This window comes from Myripristis murdjan, chromosome 13, assembly GCF_902150065.1.
Source record: "Myripristis murdjan chromosome 13, fMyrMur1.1, whole genome shotgun sequence".
NCBI lineage: Eukaryota > Metazoa > Chordata > Actinopteri > Holocentriformes > Holocentridae > Myripristis > Myripristis murdjan.
In genome coordinates, this window is record NC_043992.1 from 15142559 (window position 1) to 15157558 (window position 15000).

At 43.7% G+C, this 15000-nt stretch overlaps 1 protein-coding gene across 1 annotated transcript in view; it reads left to right on the forward strand.

The window, feature by feature from the left end:
- The window catches only part of dpf1 (double PHD fingers 1), a 40839-nt gene that overhangs the window by 7671 nt on the left and 18168 nt on the right, over positions 1–15000 (forward strand). The window contains exons 2-8 of the mRNA XM_030066204.1: positions 5439–5468; positions 6068–6228; positions 7965–8072; positions 8600–8727; positions 11755–11844; positions 13207–13285; positions 13413–13544. Coding sequence (XP_029922064.1) covers positions 5439–5468; positions 6068–6228; positions 7965–8072; positions 8600–8727; positions 11755–11844; positions 13207–13285; positions 13413–13544 — 728 coding nt within the window. The remainder of the gene's footprint in view (positions 1–5438; positions 5469–6067; positions 6229–7964; positions 8073–8599; positions 8728–11754; positions 11845–13206; positions 13286–13412; positions 13545–15000) is intronic.

Sequence of the window (15000 nt, forward strand, 5' to 3'; positions counted from 1 at the left end):
CCAGGCACTGTTTCATTCCCTCTCTTCATCTAGCCTTGATTTGGATTTGTATGTGTGTGTGTGTGTATGGGGTGTGGGGTTGGGGGGGAGGGGGGGTTGGTTTATATGTGCGTCTGTACGTGCTGGTGTTTGTTTAAGCACTTACCCATGCATATAAGAGTGAACGCGTGCATCTCTTTTGGAATGTTTTTCTACTTTGATAAGCATAACGGTGTGCATGTGCAAAATCATGTGTTCATATAGGAGCGTGGCATGCGTCTGTATGTTTCTGCACCATGGTGTGTGTGTGTGTGTGTGCACGCTTCCACATGCCTGCACATGTGTCCTTTGTGTGTACGTGCCCTTGTGCAGGGCCAGCCTGTGGAAAGCCTGTGTGATTTGCAATTTCCATCATGTCTGCCTAGACATTTTTTGGTAGTCTGCTTCAGCTTGCTGGTGAGTTGGCAACATGCCAGCTAATTACTGTAGCTGCAAGTTTGCACATTTCTCTCTGTGCGCGTGTGCATGCATTTATGAAAACTATAAATTAAACCAGAATTGGAATGAAAATTAATTCTGAAAGTAACAGAAAGAGATGGAATTGATGGGGAGGAAATGATGGAAATTGTAAAACTTTGTGCTTGTGTGTGTCCATGCACAAGAAAGTCCAGGCTTTTGTTCCCTGAGCCAGCTTCAGCTTCGTTTGGCTTAATTGCGGGCATTTTGAGTTTCTCTTTCCTCTGGTGGACTGGCAGATGTATTACACGCTTTGGCATGATATCGAGTTGAACACCACAGTGGCCGCAAGCCACAGAGGTGCTTTTGCAATGGTCTTCCTCTGCTTGTGGAGCATCATAAATTTGATCCAGTGGTTCCTAACCCTCTATGGTGAAATGTATATCGCCGGACCTTTGGTCTAGGTCTGCGTCACAGCACGTAATGCACCGCTAAGCTGCCACATGTACAATTTACAGTCCAGCGATGTAGCTGATGCTCTCATTCGGAGAGTGAGCAGGCAGGTAGCTCAGTGTCTTGCTCAAGGACACTTTGACAGGAGCCATGGCTGCTGATGGACACAACAGAGGCTTTTGCAGGAGCTGAACTTGGAACCGTAAAGCCACTTGAGCTAAAGAACAAAACAAAACAAAACAAAACAAAAAAATGAATAATATAAAATTTAATAATAATAATGATAGAAAAATAATAATGATAACAATGACTACAATTACAGTAAAAGATAAAACTAAATTTAATTTGATTTAATTTAAAAACAAGAGAGAAAAAGACAGGCTTTTCTATTCTCATTGGCTTTCAAACCACGGTCCATGGGCCACCCATGTGTCCATGAGGGAGGAAAGCATGCCCCTTGCACATTGTTCACGTTCAGTTTGCTACTCTACTTAGCGGGCCAGCTAGCACAGCGAGCGATAGCATTGTGAGAATGTGTTTTCTGATCACACTCTCTCCACTCTTACCACCCCCTCAATGCAATTTTAAACTAAATCAGACCTAAGAGCAGAGGATTATTACTCTTCAGATGGCAGTCGTCGGTCTCATTTTGCTCTGATGGCTGTTTGCAGCTGAATTTTGGGACTTCTTGGTCCAAAAATGTGTCTGCACCTCCCACTGCCCCCTAAATGATAACAAGCTGAAGGACAGAGTGTGAGTAGTGAGTCAAGCCCTTCTGGAGAGACGTTGCTCTGGTCCTCTCTCTGTCACTCTGGATCTCTCACACACACACACACACACTCTATGTCTTTATCGCTCTCTCACTTCTTATCCCAGGTCTCTCTCTCTCTCCTGCTCTCCCACTCTCTCTATCCTTCCCCTTTCTATCTAACTGTCTCACTCTCTTTTCCCCTCATCTTCTATTCTCTCTGTCTCTCTCTCTCTCTCTCTCTCTCTCTCTCTCTCTCTCTCTCTCTCTCTCTCTCTCTCTCTCTCAGCTTTAGGGTATCAGCTCCTCTCCTCCATGAGCCTCCCAACTGTCGCTCTGCACTGCCACCACAATATAATGAGATTGGAGGCACCCAAATTGAAAGCAGCCATTTTCTACAGCTGTCAACTTATTATCGAGGGGGGCCGACTTATTCCAATACCTCTAAAGGCAGTGGTGGTGGAGGGAGGGACAGAGGGATGGAGAAGTGGTGGTGGTGGTGGTTGGGGGGGTGGTGTTGGAAATGAACGGGTTGTGAAGGAAGAGGCGGGTGGGGAGCTCAGGGGTGAGCTGTTTTGCATTTTGAATGTTTTCCCTTTCTCCACTCAGTCTGTCTTCTCTCTGTCTCCCAGTCTCATTCATTCAGATTCTCCCTCTCTCTCTCTCTCTCTCTCTCTCTCTCTCTCTCTCTCTCTCTCTCTCTCTCTCACCCTCCACTTTCATTCTGGTCACTAGTGCACCTAGTATGCAGCTTTGATGCCCAAGCTTTTCTCCAACACGTTCCACTTAATATTTTAAAAAGCTGCGTGTAAGGCTTCCTGGACCTGTGTTTTCGGATGTCTGTGTTTGTTTGAACACTCCTTAGTGTGTGTGTGTGTGTGTGTGTGTGTGTGTGTGTGTATTCATCCTCCCTCCTCATGACTATTTATATGTGAACAGCAGGTATGTTTGTGTCCGAGGGAATGGCTGCCTTTTCTATTTTGGCCAGACTGCTGGTGGCACTCACTTCTACCAATTTACAATTCTGGCATTTATAGTCGTCGCTCTTGTCTGGAGCGACTTACAATGGGCGAGCAGGTTCGAGGGCTCAGTGTCTGAAGGATGCAAGGCTGTTGAGGGACACACGCTGGCTGCTACAGGGGTGTAACCTGAAGATCTTTTGGCTAGGCCGCTCTCTGGCACCATTCTTCATCCTTTTATTGTAGACTGAAGAGACAAATGCTGGCACAGTGCTAGAATGAAGGGAAATGAAGTGAGGAGAGACTGTGGTGACGCGAGACTAATGCGGCTGTAAAATACTGTAATGGTCATATGCACACGCAATTGGAGGCACTGGACTGTAAAGCAACATATTCTATCCAACATATTCCCAACAGCACATTACGGGACGTCATGAACACAGCACGGCCCACATATGGACGGCCCAGTCACGCCGTTTAAATGTCACACATCCAGCGATGGCCCGTCAGGTCGCAGGGTGCAAGCGAAAGTTGAAGTTGAAGAGGCCAGACGCTAGCTGTCAGGACCTCGGCAGCATCTGCTTGGTCTGATGGTTGACTTAAGTTTGGCCTTATTTCCAACCAGGACAGTGGATTCTGGTTGAAATTTGCACAAGAGGATAAACTCTCTGATCCCTCTTCATACGAAACATCTACTTTGATCCAGATTCTACTGAGTCTGGACATCACTGGGCACTAATAATCTCCAGTTTATGACAAGTTACCAGTGGAAAAAAAGTCTAACTTTGCTTTTATTCAGTGGAAAATGAATCATGCATGTGATGCAAAGTGATTATACACATGAATCATGTCTTACTGCCCACGGAAATCTAATATATGAACATACAGGCCCCTACACCAGAGAAATTGGACATATACTGTATGTTACATATATAGTCATAGTATGAACCAAACATATGTAGGGGAGAGTGGGGTAAATAGTGCCAATTTTTACTTTAAGTGCCTTTAAAGTGAGGGGATTACAGTAATGCCTCCAACTAAAATATGCACATATAGTTTAGGATGTTGTGCATCCCTGGGAACAATCACTTTGGATCTTATATAAACTGTTTGAGAAATATAGCTTTCGAAAAAAAAGTGGTTTTGTGGCACAACTTGCCCCCGGTGCGGGGTAAATTGTGCCATTAGAGAGAATAGACTGGGGTAAATTGTGCCATTGATAATTGAAGTAAAACAGATCATTTTAATCTCACAAATGATAATGCTATATAAAAGCAAAACAAATTCAACACAAAATTATTTATTTAACATTTATTTATTATTTTAACAAGATCACAGGCCACTTTTCTATAACATGGCCTAGCGCCACATGAACACATACCCAGAACAAAATAAAAATTCCAAAATGAGCACTTGCAAATCATCTTCATCTGAATCTGAATAGTTTTAGTGATCAAAGGTAAGAAAATAATGTACAATAACAATAAAATACAAGAAAGTAATATATAGTATATAATCACAAGTTGTGCCACTGGCACAATTTACCCCAGGCCCTTTGGCACAAATTACCCCAAGCCCACCATTTTGAAAAAAATGCATCCCCCAGCTGTTTTGAGCTAACATCATGCTAACTGTATAGACTCATGGTGTAGCTTACTAAAGTACTAAAACCTGTGTGAACTGTTTTCAAAGTTTTCTATAATTGTTCAAACACAGCAATCAAAAAACCTTGATCATGGAAATTTTACTTTGGAGGGCAAAAAAATGTTTTTTGAACTTAAATGTTCTTACCTCTCAAGCCATGTGTCTCCCTTCTTTATAAGATGAGTGAAATGGATGCCTCTTCAAAAATATGTGGTCACATGACCAACCTCTTCTATAGTTTTCTAGATAACAGGGGTAGCACTACTTGCCCCTTGGCACAAATTACCCCACTCTCCCCTACCCCCTCTAGATATGGTGATATATGTCTATTGCAAATCTGTGTACCTTATATATGTGCATATATGAAAACAAAATTGTACTTAAATGGTCAAATATGTACATTCATACCTACTCAACAATATGACAATGATGACTCAAAGCCCCGGTATTTAATTTGTGCATTTACATAAATCATCTATTTGTACATAGATTATTTTTTGGTATCAATGGAAGAACCACAGTGCAAGTAAATGTTTTGTCTTTATTGCCATAAGCTTACTAGTTTTTAGGTTTGTGCTTTTGACTGCAGTGTATTTTCAATAAATGAGTGAATGAATCAGTGAATCAGTGAATCAGTCAGTCAGTCAATCAGTGGTGGAGGCTGCATAGGAACAAATGCTGCCGTACGAGCAGCGCTACCACACTGTTTTTGTGAGGGTGGTGTGTATGTGTGTAAGTGTGTGTATCTGTGTGTCTGCATGTGTGTGTGTGTGTGTGTGTGTGTGCGTGCAGAAGTTTTGTGTGTACTGTATCTACTGTCTGTATAGCGGAGTGACCTTGATATGTGTGCACCCAGCAGGAAGACACTAGAGAAAAGTGATTAACAGGAAAGAGAGAGAGGGAGGGAGAGAGAGAGAGAGAGAGAGAGAGAGAGAGAGGCATAATGAAAAAAACAGAAGCGTAGTGAGAGACAGAAGAGAGTGTGAAAGTAAAGCATGCAAAAAAGACACACAACAGAGAGAGATGTGAAGGGAGCGAGAGAGAGAGAGAGAGAGAGAGAGAGAGCGAGAGAGATGATGAAAAAGAAGGAGAAGCCAAAATGAACAGTGGAGTGGAGAGAGAAAGCAGGGTGGGGTGGAAGAGTGACTCACCACACATCTATTGGTTTTTTTTTCTTCTTTTTTTTCCCCTCCCTACAGGCAATCTGGAGGTGCAGTCATCAAGAACAGGTAAGAGGGAGGATGAGGGATGGGGAGGGAGGGAGGGACAAAGAGATGAAAATGACACTGAATTTTAATCAAACTCACACTTGTACTGGTGAGAAAACACAGTGCATACATTGTCCTCTCTGTAAAAAAAATGAAGTACAGACACTAATACTGTACAGCATGTGTGTAGTGTGTAGTGTGTGTGTGTGTGTGTGTGTGTGTGTGTGTGTGTTTGGTTGGCCAGTGTGTAGCTGCCAGCTCATCTTCCATGACCCAGGTTAATAGGACTGTGCATCTCTATTGCTCCGTTCTGCCTACACTGCAGACACACATACACACACACACGCACACACACACACTGACTTCACTTGCCCTGCAGACACCCTCTCCCCACCCCCTGCTGCCTCCTTTGACTCACACACATACACACACACTCACACACACACACACACACATGCATGCTGCCCTTTTGCCATCCTCTGTTTCCTGCTGATGTTCTGGTTGACTCAATGTGTTGCCCCGTTTATCTTTTACCTTTGACCTCTCCATCTCTCTCGTCTTCCTCTTCTCTGCCCTGTCCCGTAAACCCATCCCCCCCACCCCTGTGCCGCCCTTCCCAGCCTCGGCGAGGAGTTTTATAAGGAGGCCATTGAACACTGTCGCAGCTACAATGCCCGTCTGTGTGCCGAGCGCTCCATGCGTCTCCCCTTCCTGGACTCCCAAACCGGCGTGGCCCAGAGCAACTGCTACATCTGGATGGAGAAGAACCATCGTGGACCAGGTGTGTGTTTATGAGTGTGTGTTTGTGTGTGTCTGTGTGTGTGCAACATGCAATGGTCAGGGCCAGTATCTACTTTTTGGGATGCAACTGATCAATATCTGTGTTGTGCTGATCACAGTTTATTGCAGCGTTGCATCATAATCCCTCTCAGAGCTCAATCTTAGGCCATACATTTTTGCTCTGTGGTGGCAAATAAAAGGATTGCAAACTATGACCTCCAGTCAGTGATCATTAGGTGAACAATGGTGGAACCAATATCAATAAAAAATCCACTTGATTTTCAGGGAAGCCTTAAAATTACACTGTGTAAAATTGCCAAAGTCTGACTGAAGTGACGATCATTTAGATTCAACTGACAAAAAGGAATAAGAATTAAATTTGGTTGATGAGTCCTGGTGGTTCTCACCTTAACTGCTCCTCATTTTTGGGTACTGAGCCTGTAAGAGATTCTGTCCTTGTTTACATCAGTTTAATACTTTTTACTCTGATGCAAACAAAGAATTTCTGTTGTCAGACTTTGTCAGCCTAGAAACTCCTCAGGTGTGTGTTATGCTCCGTCTTGTCTCTGAGTTTTTTTAAAGTAAAAAATTTCTCCCATGTCAAGCAGTGTGATGTAGATAGGGAACAAAAATCAGAGGTCGTTCTGCTCAAATTAAAAATTTCTGTGTGTCTTGTTGATTTTATGAGGCCTGTGCATTTTCACTGGCTATGTGTTACAGTGTGTGTGCATGTGTGTGTGCGTGTGTGTGCACCGCAACCCCCATTTAATAGCAAGTAGCTGTAGAGTGAAGAAACTCCTGTCTGGAGCGCTCTGGGCAAATGTGTTGGTGTGTGTCTTTGCCAACCATTATCCACCACCAATTACTCTCTTTCTCTCTGTTTCCAGTCATTTATCCACTTTATCCATTGGCTCTTTTCCTCTACCACTTGTCTCTCGCTTTCCTTCCTTCACTTCCTTATCTCCCCCTCATTGCCTCACACCCATCTTATTTCCATTCCTCCCTTTCGCACCTCCAACTTTCTGTTTCTACCCCCAAAGGGTGTTTCCTCTGTCTCTCTCGCGCTCTCCATCTCGCTCTCTCTTCTTCTCTGTAACATCAGTGTGTTTTGGCAGTGAATCAGACACCCCTGTAGGCAATGATGCGCCTCTGGCACCGTAACTATTCCAGAGAGGATGTGTGTTTGAGTATGCGTGTGTGTGTATGTGTGTATGTGTGTGTGTTTGTTTGTGTGTGTGTGTGTGTGTGTGTGCACATGTGTTAACCACTTGTGTGTGTCTAGTGTCTGGCACTTTTACAATTTGGTCTGCTGCTCACTTTCAATCTTAAATTGATTTGCATCAGCGCATTGACTTCATTGATGAGTAATATGACAAAATATGTAATGTAGCATACTGTAGTGTAATACAATATTGAATTATATAATTATTCTTTTTCTATTTAATTGAACTCAGTATTTTTTTAATAATATTGTCATAGAATAAAAAATCTTCCCCAAATCAACAAAAAACTGTTTATTCAAAGCATATGCAGTAGTACATAATCAATATATATATATAACCACCTAACACAGTTCCATATGTGAACATATATCAGCCTACAACTAATTCAAAGCCAGCAAGACCACACCAAGTGTCACCAATTCATCCATTCATCTAATTATTGATTTATGTATTTGAATTCATGGTTTATAGTGGTTCCTGCTGTAACACGGCTCTTTATTCTCTTATTTCTCAGGCCACGCTCCAGGTCAGTTGTACACATATCCTGCTCGCTGCTGGCGCAAGAAGAGACGGCTAAATATCCTGGAGGACCCGCGGCTTGGACCAATCGAGTTCAAGATCGGTAAGAAGCTGGAAGACACGCTGGAAGAAGTGGAGCTACATGAACAAGCAAACAAGTGGGATGTGCAATTTTAAGCACTTAAAACACTGAGTCATCTGTGTGTGTGTTGTACACTATCAGTGCTCAGTGGGCCAGTGTCCTCCAGCTTCAGGAAGAACTGAAGAATCACCAATCTTTCTTTTCCCAGGCTTGGGATACTTCTCTGCAGACAAAGCAGATGTTTTTGTGTTTGTTTTCTCCTTGTTTTAACTGAGACTCTAATTTGGATTTCACAGTCTAGAGGAAATTTCATACCTCATCATAAACAAAGTTTTTATGCAACTTTACTGACACTATGCCAGATGAGGATGAAATGAGGACACCACAGTCAATATGGCATTTTTGTTTACTTCATAAGCGCGTCCCTTTATTTGGATGACCTAAGCAAATTTCATCTCCACAGCAAGTATACTGCCAGCTTGACTGTCCTTTTCTGCGTGAATGTGTGTTGTCTGTTGTTTTCTGATTGCGACTGTCTTGTTCTCCAGACTATGAGGCCTCTCTGAAGAAGGAGGGGGGTATCCCGGAGGGGCCCGTGTTGGAGTCGCTGCTTGCCGGGGAAACCCTGGACAAGAAGGTGGAAACCAAGGAGGAAGAGCCAATGAGCGAGTGTCAGGTGGGCTCTCTCATTTGTCTTTCTTCCTCTGCTTTGTCTTTCCTCCCCCCTCCCTCCGCAGCTCATCCTCGGTTCTTTTTTTTTTGTTCTCTCTTTATGTTCTTCTTGTTTGTTTGTATGTCAGCCTGTCTATCTCTTTTTATCTGTCTATTTCGCTCTCTGTGTTTGTGTTTCTGTGTCTTTCTCTGCCTTTGTCTCTCTCTGAGTGTGTGTTTTGGCGGTGACACAGCCTCCCGCGGCTCTGACAACTCCCTCCTGGCACCGCGTGTCTGTGTGTGTGTGTGTGTGCGTATGTGTGTGTGTGTGTGTGCGTGCATGTGTGTTTACGATTGTGCATGATTACACCAGTGTCACTCTCAGCATTTTACAGATATCAGGGTTGTGTGATTTACCGACCAACCTTCTGAGTGTCTTTTTTCAGTGGCATGAGGAATGTTGAGTCTCCTACATGAGGAACATGTTGTCCTCCCCCTTGTTCATCCTCCACCTCTTTTTCATCCCTCTTTCATCCTCATCTTCCATTCATCTGTTTCAAACCAACTCAACAATTAGCTGATGAGCAGCAGTGCGTGGCTCCTTCACTGGGCCCTTGAGGCCCAGAGGCCCCGCTGGGATTCCAGACTCTCTAATCCAGGGCTTTTCCTGAGTCCCTCAGCCCAGCGGGACGCTCACCCAGACAGGCAGTGCTCCCTGGCTCGTCCCCATCTCATCTCTGCCTCCATATGGGAGCTTTACCCTTACTTTTCTGCTGACACTCATTTCTCTTTGTCTTTTTTCCCTCTCTGATACTTCCATTACAGCGTCAGAGTTCAAAGCGTTCCTATGGGCCATTGCATTATGCATGATCAGATTAATGTCTTTTATTTTCTGAGGACATCATATCATATCTTCCTGTCCTTTGGTGTTACTAGAGAAGAACAACAGAACACAGAATGTGCTGGATGATCATAAAGCTAGTCTCCTTCTCTACAGTAAGTAGGAGAGAATAAGAACAGAGCCGTCCTACTGAGTTCAGTGAAGAAATATGTGTCATAAATCGAACCATTTATTGCAATAAAATGGTGATATGTTTGGTCATATTTGGTGTTAATGACTCTGCTCTTTAGGGTGCTCCAAGTACTGGATTAAACAAGCATGTTCGAAATCAGCAGGGAGCAGTGCAATTCTATTACCACCCATGAGCCCATACAGAAGAGAACTAAAGCAGGTAGAGGCTGAGGGGGTCAAAGCAGAGTGTTTACTGCCTGCAGCTAGAAGCAAAAGGAAAGGAAAGGAAAGGCGGATGCTTCACCACACAGTTGAATGAATGAGTACAGATATGAAAGCTTTTTTTGCTGCAATGCCATTAGGATTGAAAGGGGATCATCAGCTGGTTTTTGTGTTTGAAATCACCATGACACCAAGTCAAGACCAAGATCCAGTAAATCAAGTCTGAGTCAAGAGTCAGACCAAAATGGGGACAAGACTGAAATGAGGCCAAAATCATATTAGTGGCTGTGTGACTGAGTCAAGACTGCGAACATTGCAATTTCAATTCAAGACTATGAATCTGAATTGCCTCTGTAAATTGAATATGGTAAAACAAAACAATTCAACTTTGTTCAGTTAAACTTTCACAACTGTGGGATAAATAATGAAATCAAACACAAAAAAGAACAAAAAATATTCCCTCATTTAATCATCTCATTTCAACATTGAAATGGAGCAGGATGCTTCAGTGACTTTCATCTTGCAGAACTTTCCCTCCGCTGTATGTGTCTTTTTCTTTGTTTTCCGGCAGAGAAATTCTGTATGATTTTAAATGCAAAATGTATTATTGCTGACTTGGATCACACTCTGAACACTGACAGTGTGAAATAGGTGAGCACAGCTTGGAGTGTGATGAAGCGAGAGGAAGTGCAGCAGCAATCACAGGCAACCTCTGCTAATGAACGTTCTGTCTATGGCTCTGTCTCCGTACTCTACAAAGTAGATTGGATCTCATTTGGACACGAATTCCCAAATTTTGAATCAGTGTGGGACACATCTGGTCAAGAAACAACTTCCAAGTGGCCCAGGCTACTTTAATATTTTAATTCTAACATTAATTTATAAAAATATTTGTTTCGAGCATGGTCTGAAATCTGTAAGCAGCTGGGAAGCAAAACTAATGTGAGAAACATCTTTCACAAATCAATGTTTTCTCAAATAAAAATGATTTACTGAAAATATGTCTCTGACAACTCTGAAACATAAACATGACAATGAAAACCGATAGGATTAATCCTGCCTGGACAGGCAAATACTTATTACTTATTTTACCATCATCTCCCAATGTCAAACCAATGTGTTTAATCAGTGAGAGCTTTACGGTACTTGAGACACTGATACAAAGAGTCCAAAACACAGAGTTTGATTTCATCTTACGATCAGAGCTGTAGTATCCTGGTGCGTGCACACACAGACCAGGAGAGAGCTGCATCCTGGATCTTGGCAAAAAAAAGAAAAGACCATTCACATTCTCTGAAATGTAAATGACTACAAAATTAAAACCATAGTGTGAGATCCGCTAGTGTATTAAAAATACCCCTCTCTGACATTTCCACATTTCACAGGGTTGAAATTCTAGCTACAGATGCTTTTGAAACGCTGTTAGAAGAACTAAAAAGAAGCTGGAGCAGTCGATCAGTCCACGGACAAAATTGATACTGCGCAATAGTGCATATATGTTCGATTTTGTTTTGGTTTTCAATAAGCCGCTGGAAATATCTGGCCCATCTACATTTCCTGGTTTTCAAATCTGGCCCAATTGAATTTGTAATTGAATAGCCCGGGCCTATACCATAGTGTTGCCTGGTCTCAGGAAGAAATGTTCGGTCCTCAATGTCCGAGTTTGAGTCAAGGTTGAGTCTGAGACCATTGGTATGTCCTCTAGAGACCTGAACCGGTCTCAAGACATACAAGTCAGTCTCAGTTGGCGTCCTGCAAACATTTCTTATTATCTGAATCTCCTTCTGTCTCTGCCTTTCTGTCTCCTCTGTCACATAGAAGTTGCTGGTTGGGGACTTCCCTCATGAGCTGGATGTGGAGGATATGGAGGAGGACATCCCGAAGCGCAAGAACCGTACCAAAGGACGGGTAGGACAACGACGACAACCCCCCCGCCATCTCTCTCTTCACAGTCCTCAGCCTCCTCAGCGTCTATTTTCTCCCCTCAATGAGCTCACCTCTTTCTCCTTTGGTTTTCCCTCTCCTCATAGAAACTAGTGACCCAGCGACTGCATGGGTTAACTGTCAGTGTGAAGGGGGAAGTCGATACTGCAAAAAAAAACAACCCTGGTCAAGATCAGAGTCCAACTGTGTGAAAGTTCAGTGTTGAAGCTCTTTTGCTATGTGTGGAGCATCTCTTTGTCCACCATGTTGACCGAAAACACGCCTGCTTTTGATGACGTCATAGATGACGCCCCTTAGGACGTTCCCATGTACGAGCGAGACCCGGTTTGAACTGCCTCCTACATGGGAACGCCCCAGATTAGTGTACTGTAACATTGCTGCGTCGTTGGTGTGGAAGGAGGAATAAATGAAAGGTTACATTCCAAAATGTTATAAATAATATTAGATGACCGTTATGATCTGATAGCGCTTATTCAATCTTGGAGAAGTTCTGGTTCTCACAAATGTCCCCCTTTTTTTTTTGTGTAAACCCAGGCCTTAGGATAGGTATGACTTACTGTATGTCACATAGCGAGTCTTACTTTTATGCCAGGAATCATTTTGTGCTTTCACTGCTCTGTTTTCCAGGTTCTGTAGTGAAATGTCATCTGACAAAGCAACAGTTATTACAGTGAATAAATGCCAATGTATCCAAAGATTTAAATCAGTCTGGGAATGCCTTTTTTTTTTTACAACTTTGATTAGGTGAGACAATTTTTCCCACTGTTTTCTGGTATCCAGTGGGAAGATAATCAAGTGTTAACTATCAAGTGTATTCTGAAATTCATCACACTCACAGACAAACACAGACATGCACACACACACACACACACACACACACATACACACACACACATATAAACATAGACATACACACACAAGCGCACACACACACACACACACACACACACACACACATAGACATGCAGACACCAGGGTTGCTAATTGGAGCCGTTGCCTCCCTGCTAGGTGTCATCAGCCCCCTCCTGCTGGAAGTGGAGCTTTACACTGAGAGCAGATGATTATAGTGCAAATATGTGTGCGTGTGTATGTGTGTGAGTGTGTGTACTCTTGAACATACAAGAGGAGAGTGTGCTTTTACCCACTTTATTGTGTGTGTGCGCATGTACAGTACTCATGCGGAGAATGTGGCTCTTCAAACTTTTTGTGTGTATCGTGCAGTTGTGTATGTGTACTTGTGCATGTGCGGCTGTCACAAGTGCTGGCAGTTTGAGACCTCACAAGTGTGTGTGTGTGTGTGTGTGTGTGTGTGTGTTTCCTCTGCAGGCCTGTGGCGTGGGGGGCATGAGGAAGAGGCAAGAGCCCAGCACCATTGAAGACAGAGATAAGCCTTACGTCTGTGACAGTGAGCATTATGTCTTCATTCCAACTTCTTTCTACTCTTTTGTCGTTTTACGCAACACACAGATGGCAATACTGCAAACAAATTCTGTGCTGTGATGTGTGTGCATGTGTGCGCGTATGTGTTTCAGTCTGTGGAAAGCGCTATAAGAACCGCCCAGGGCTGAGTTACCACTACACTCACACACACCTGGCGGACGAGGAGGGTGAAGAAGACTCGGAACGACACACGCTGCCCTTCCAGCGCAAAAACAACCACAAGCGTGAGTTTATTATCCAGATATTATATTTACAGCTGTCCATCATGACGACTGATTGTCTTCTTCTTTGTTAGCATTTTTTTGGCAGCAGTGCAGGCTGATCCTGACTGTATATATTCAGCTGCAGACAGAGCATGTGTAGACTGTCCATTACAGATTGTGCTCCTCTCTATAAAGTGCTGCTGTCCTGTTCTAACTCTCCAACTGAACTCGGTGTATCACAGACAGACAGTCCTGATCCAGCCAAATCAAAAGCATGCTCTCAAATTTGGACGAGGGATAAGATTTCTCCCAGAGGAGCTCTGAGTTTAGCTGATTTCTCCAACTCTGTTACAGCGTGTATGATCTGATGGGTGTTGAGTGTCAAGCTTTTCCCTGTCCTTTGCACAATCCAGCCTCCAAAATGTGCGACAGAACACCAGGTCTTGAACTTGTGAAGGTTGCACATGACACCTCACTATTTTTATCGTTAGCCCAAGGCTACCTTGGCCCAAGGCAAATTTGCCTTTTTCGCAATGCTGCTATCGACCTCTCATCGTCTGGGCTAACGTGCTCTAGCCCAGGGCTAAAGTCACTGTCAGACCTCTCGTGCCCTCTTTATGTGCCTGTGGGAAAACTTTGAATCAGAAAATCAGTTCAATTAGCTTTCATTAACAAAAGATTACATCAGTGGGATACCAATTTGAATTTGTTTATTGTACGGTGGAAAACTGAGATGATGCATTTAGGGTCCAGAGGGAGGGATGAGGAATGAAGGGATGGAGGAATGAAGTTCAAGGAATGAAGCAATGAGGGTGAAGGCATGAAGGGATGAGGGTTGAGGAACCAAGGGATGAAGGTCAAGGAATGGAGGGATGAGAGTCAAGGGATGGAGGAATGAGGGTCGCGAGGGGTAAGGGTCAAGGGATGAAGGGATGAGGTCAAAGGATGGAGGGATGAAGGTCAATGGATGGAGGGATGAGGGTCAAGGGAAGACGGCATGAGGGATGAGGGTTGAAGAATGAAGGAGTGAGGGTCGAGGAATATAGGGATGAGGGTCAGGGGATGAAGCGATGAAGGTCAAGGAATAAAGAGATTAGGGCCAGGGATGGAGGAATGAAGGGATGGAGGGATTAGGGATGAGGAAAGGATCAGGGTTGGGAATGAATAGACTGAGGAGTGTGATGGTCGACCCATGAAGACCGATGGCTGGAAAACAGGAGGAACCAGGGCAGCTGGGACTCTGTGTGGGGGAGCTGTCTCTCTGGACGGTCCCATTAGACTGAGCCCCTGGTGGCTCCTGTATTCAACTGTGGAGAGAAGAGAAAAAAAAGGGGTTTGGGGGGGAACTGAGACAAGGGGGGAGAGGAACAGATTAAAGTGTGCCTAAATACTTCTTACACGGAGGTGGGATGTGTTTGAGGCATTGTCCTCCATCCCCAAACTTAGCTCTGAAACTTCATATGTAGATCAAATACAA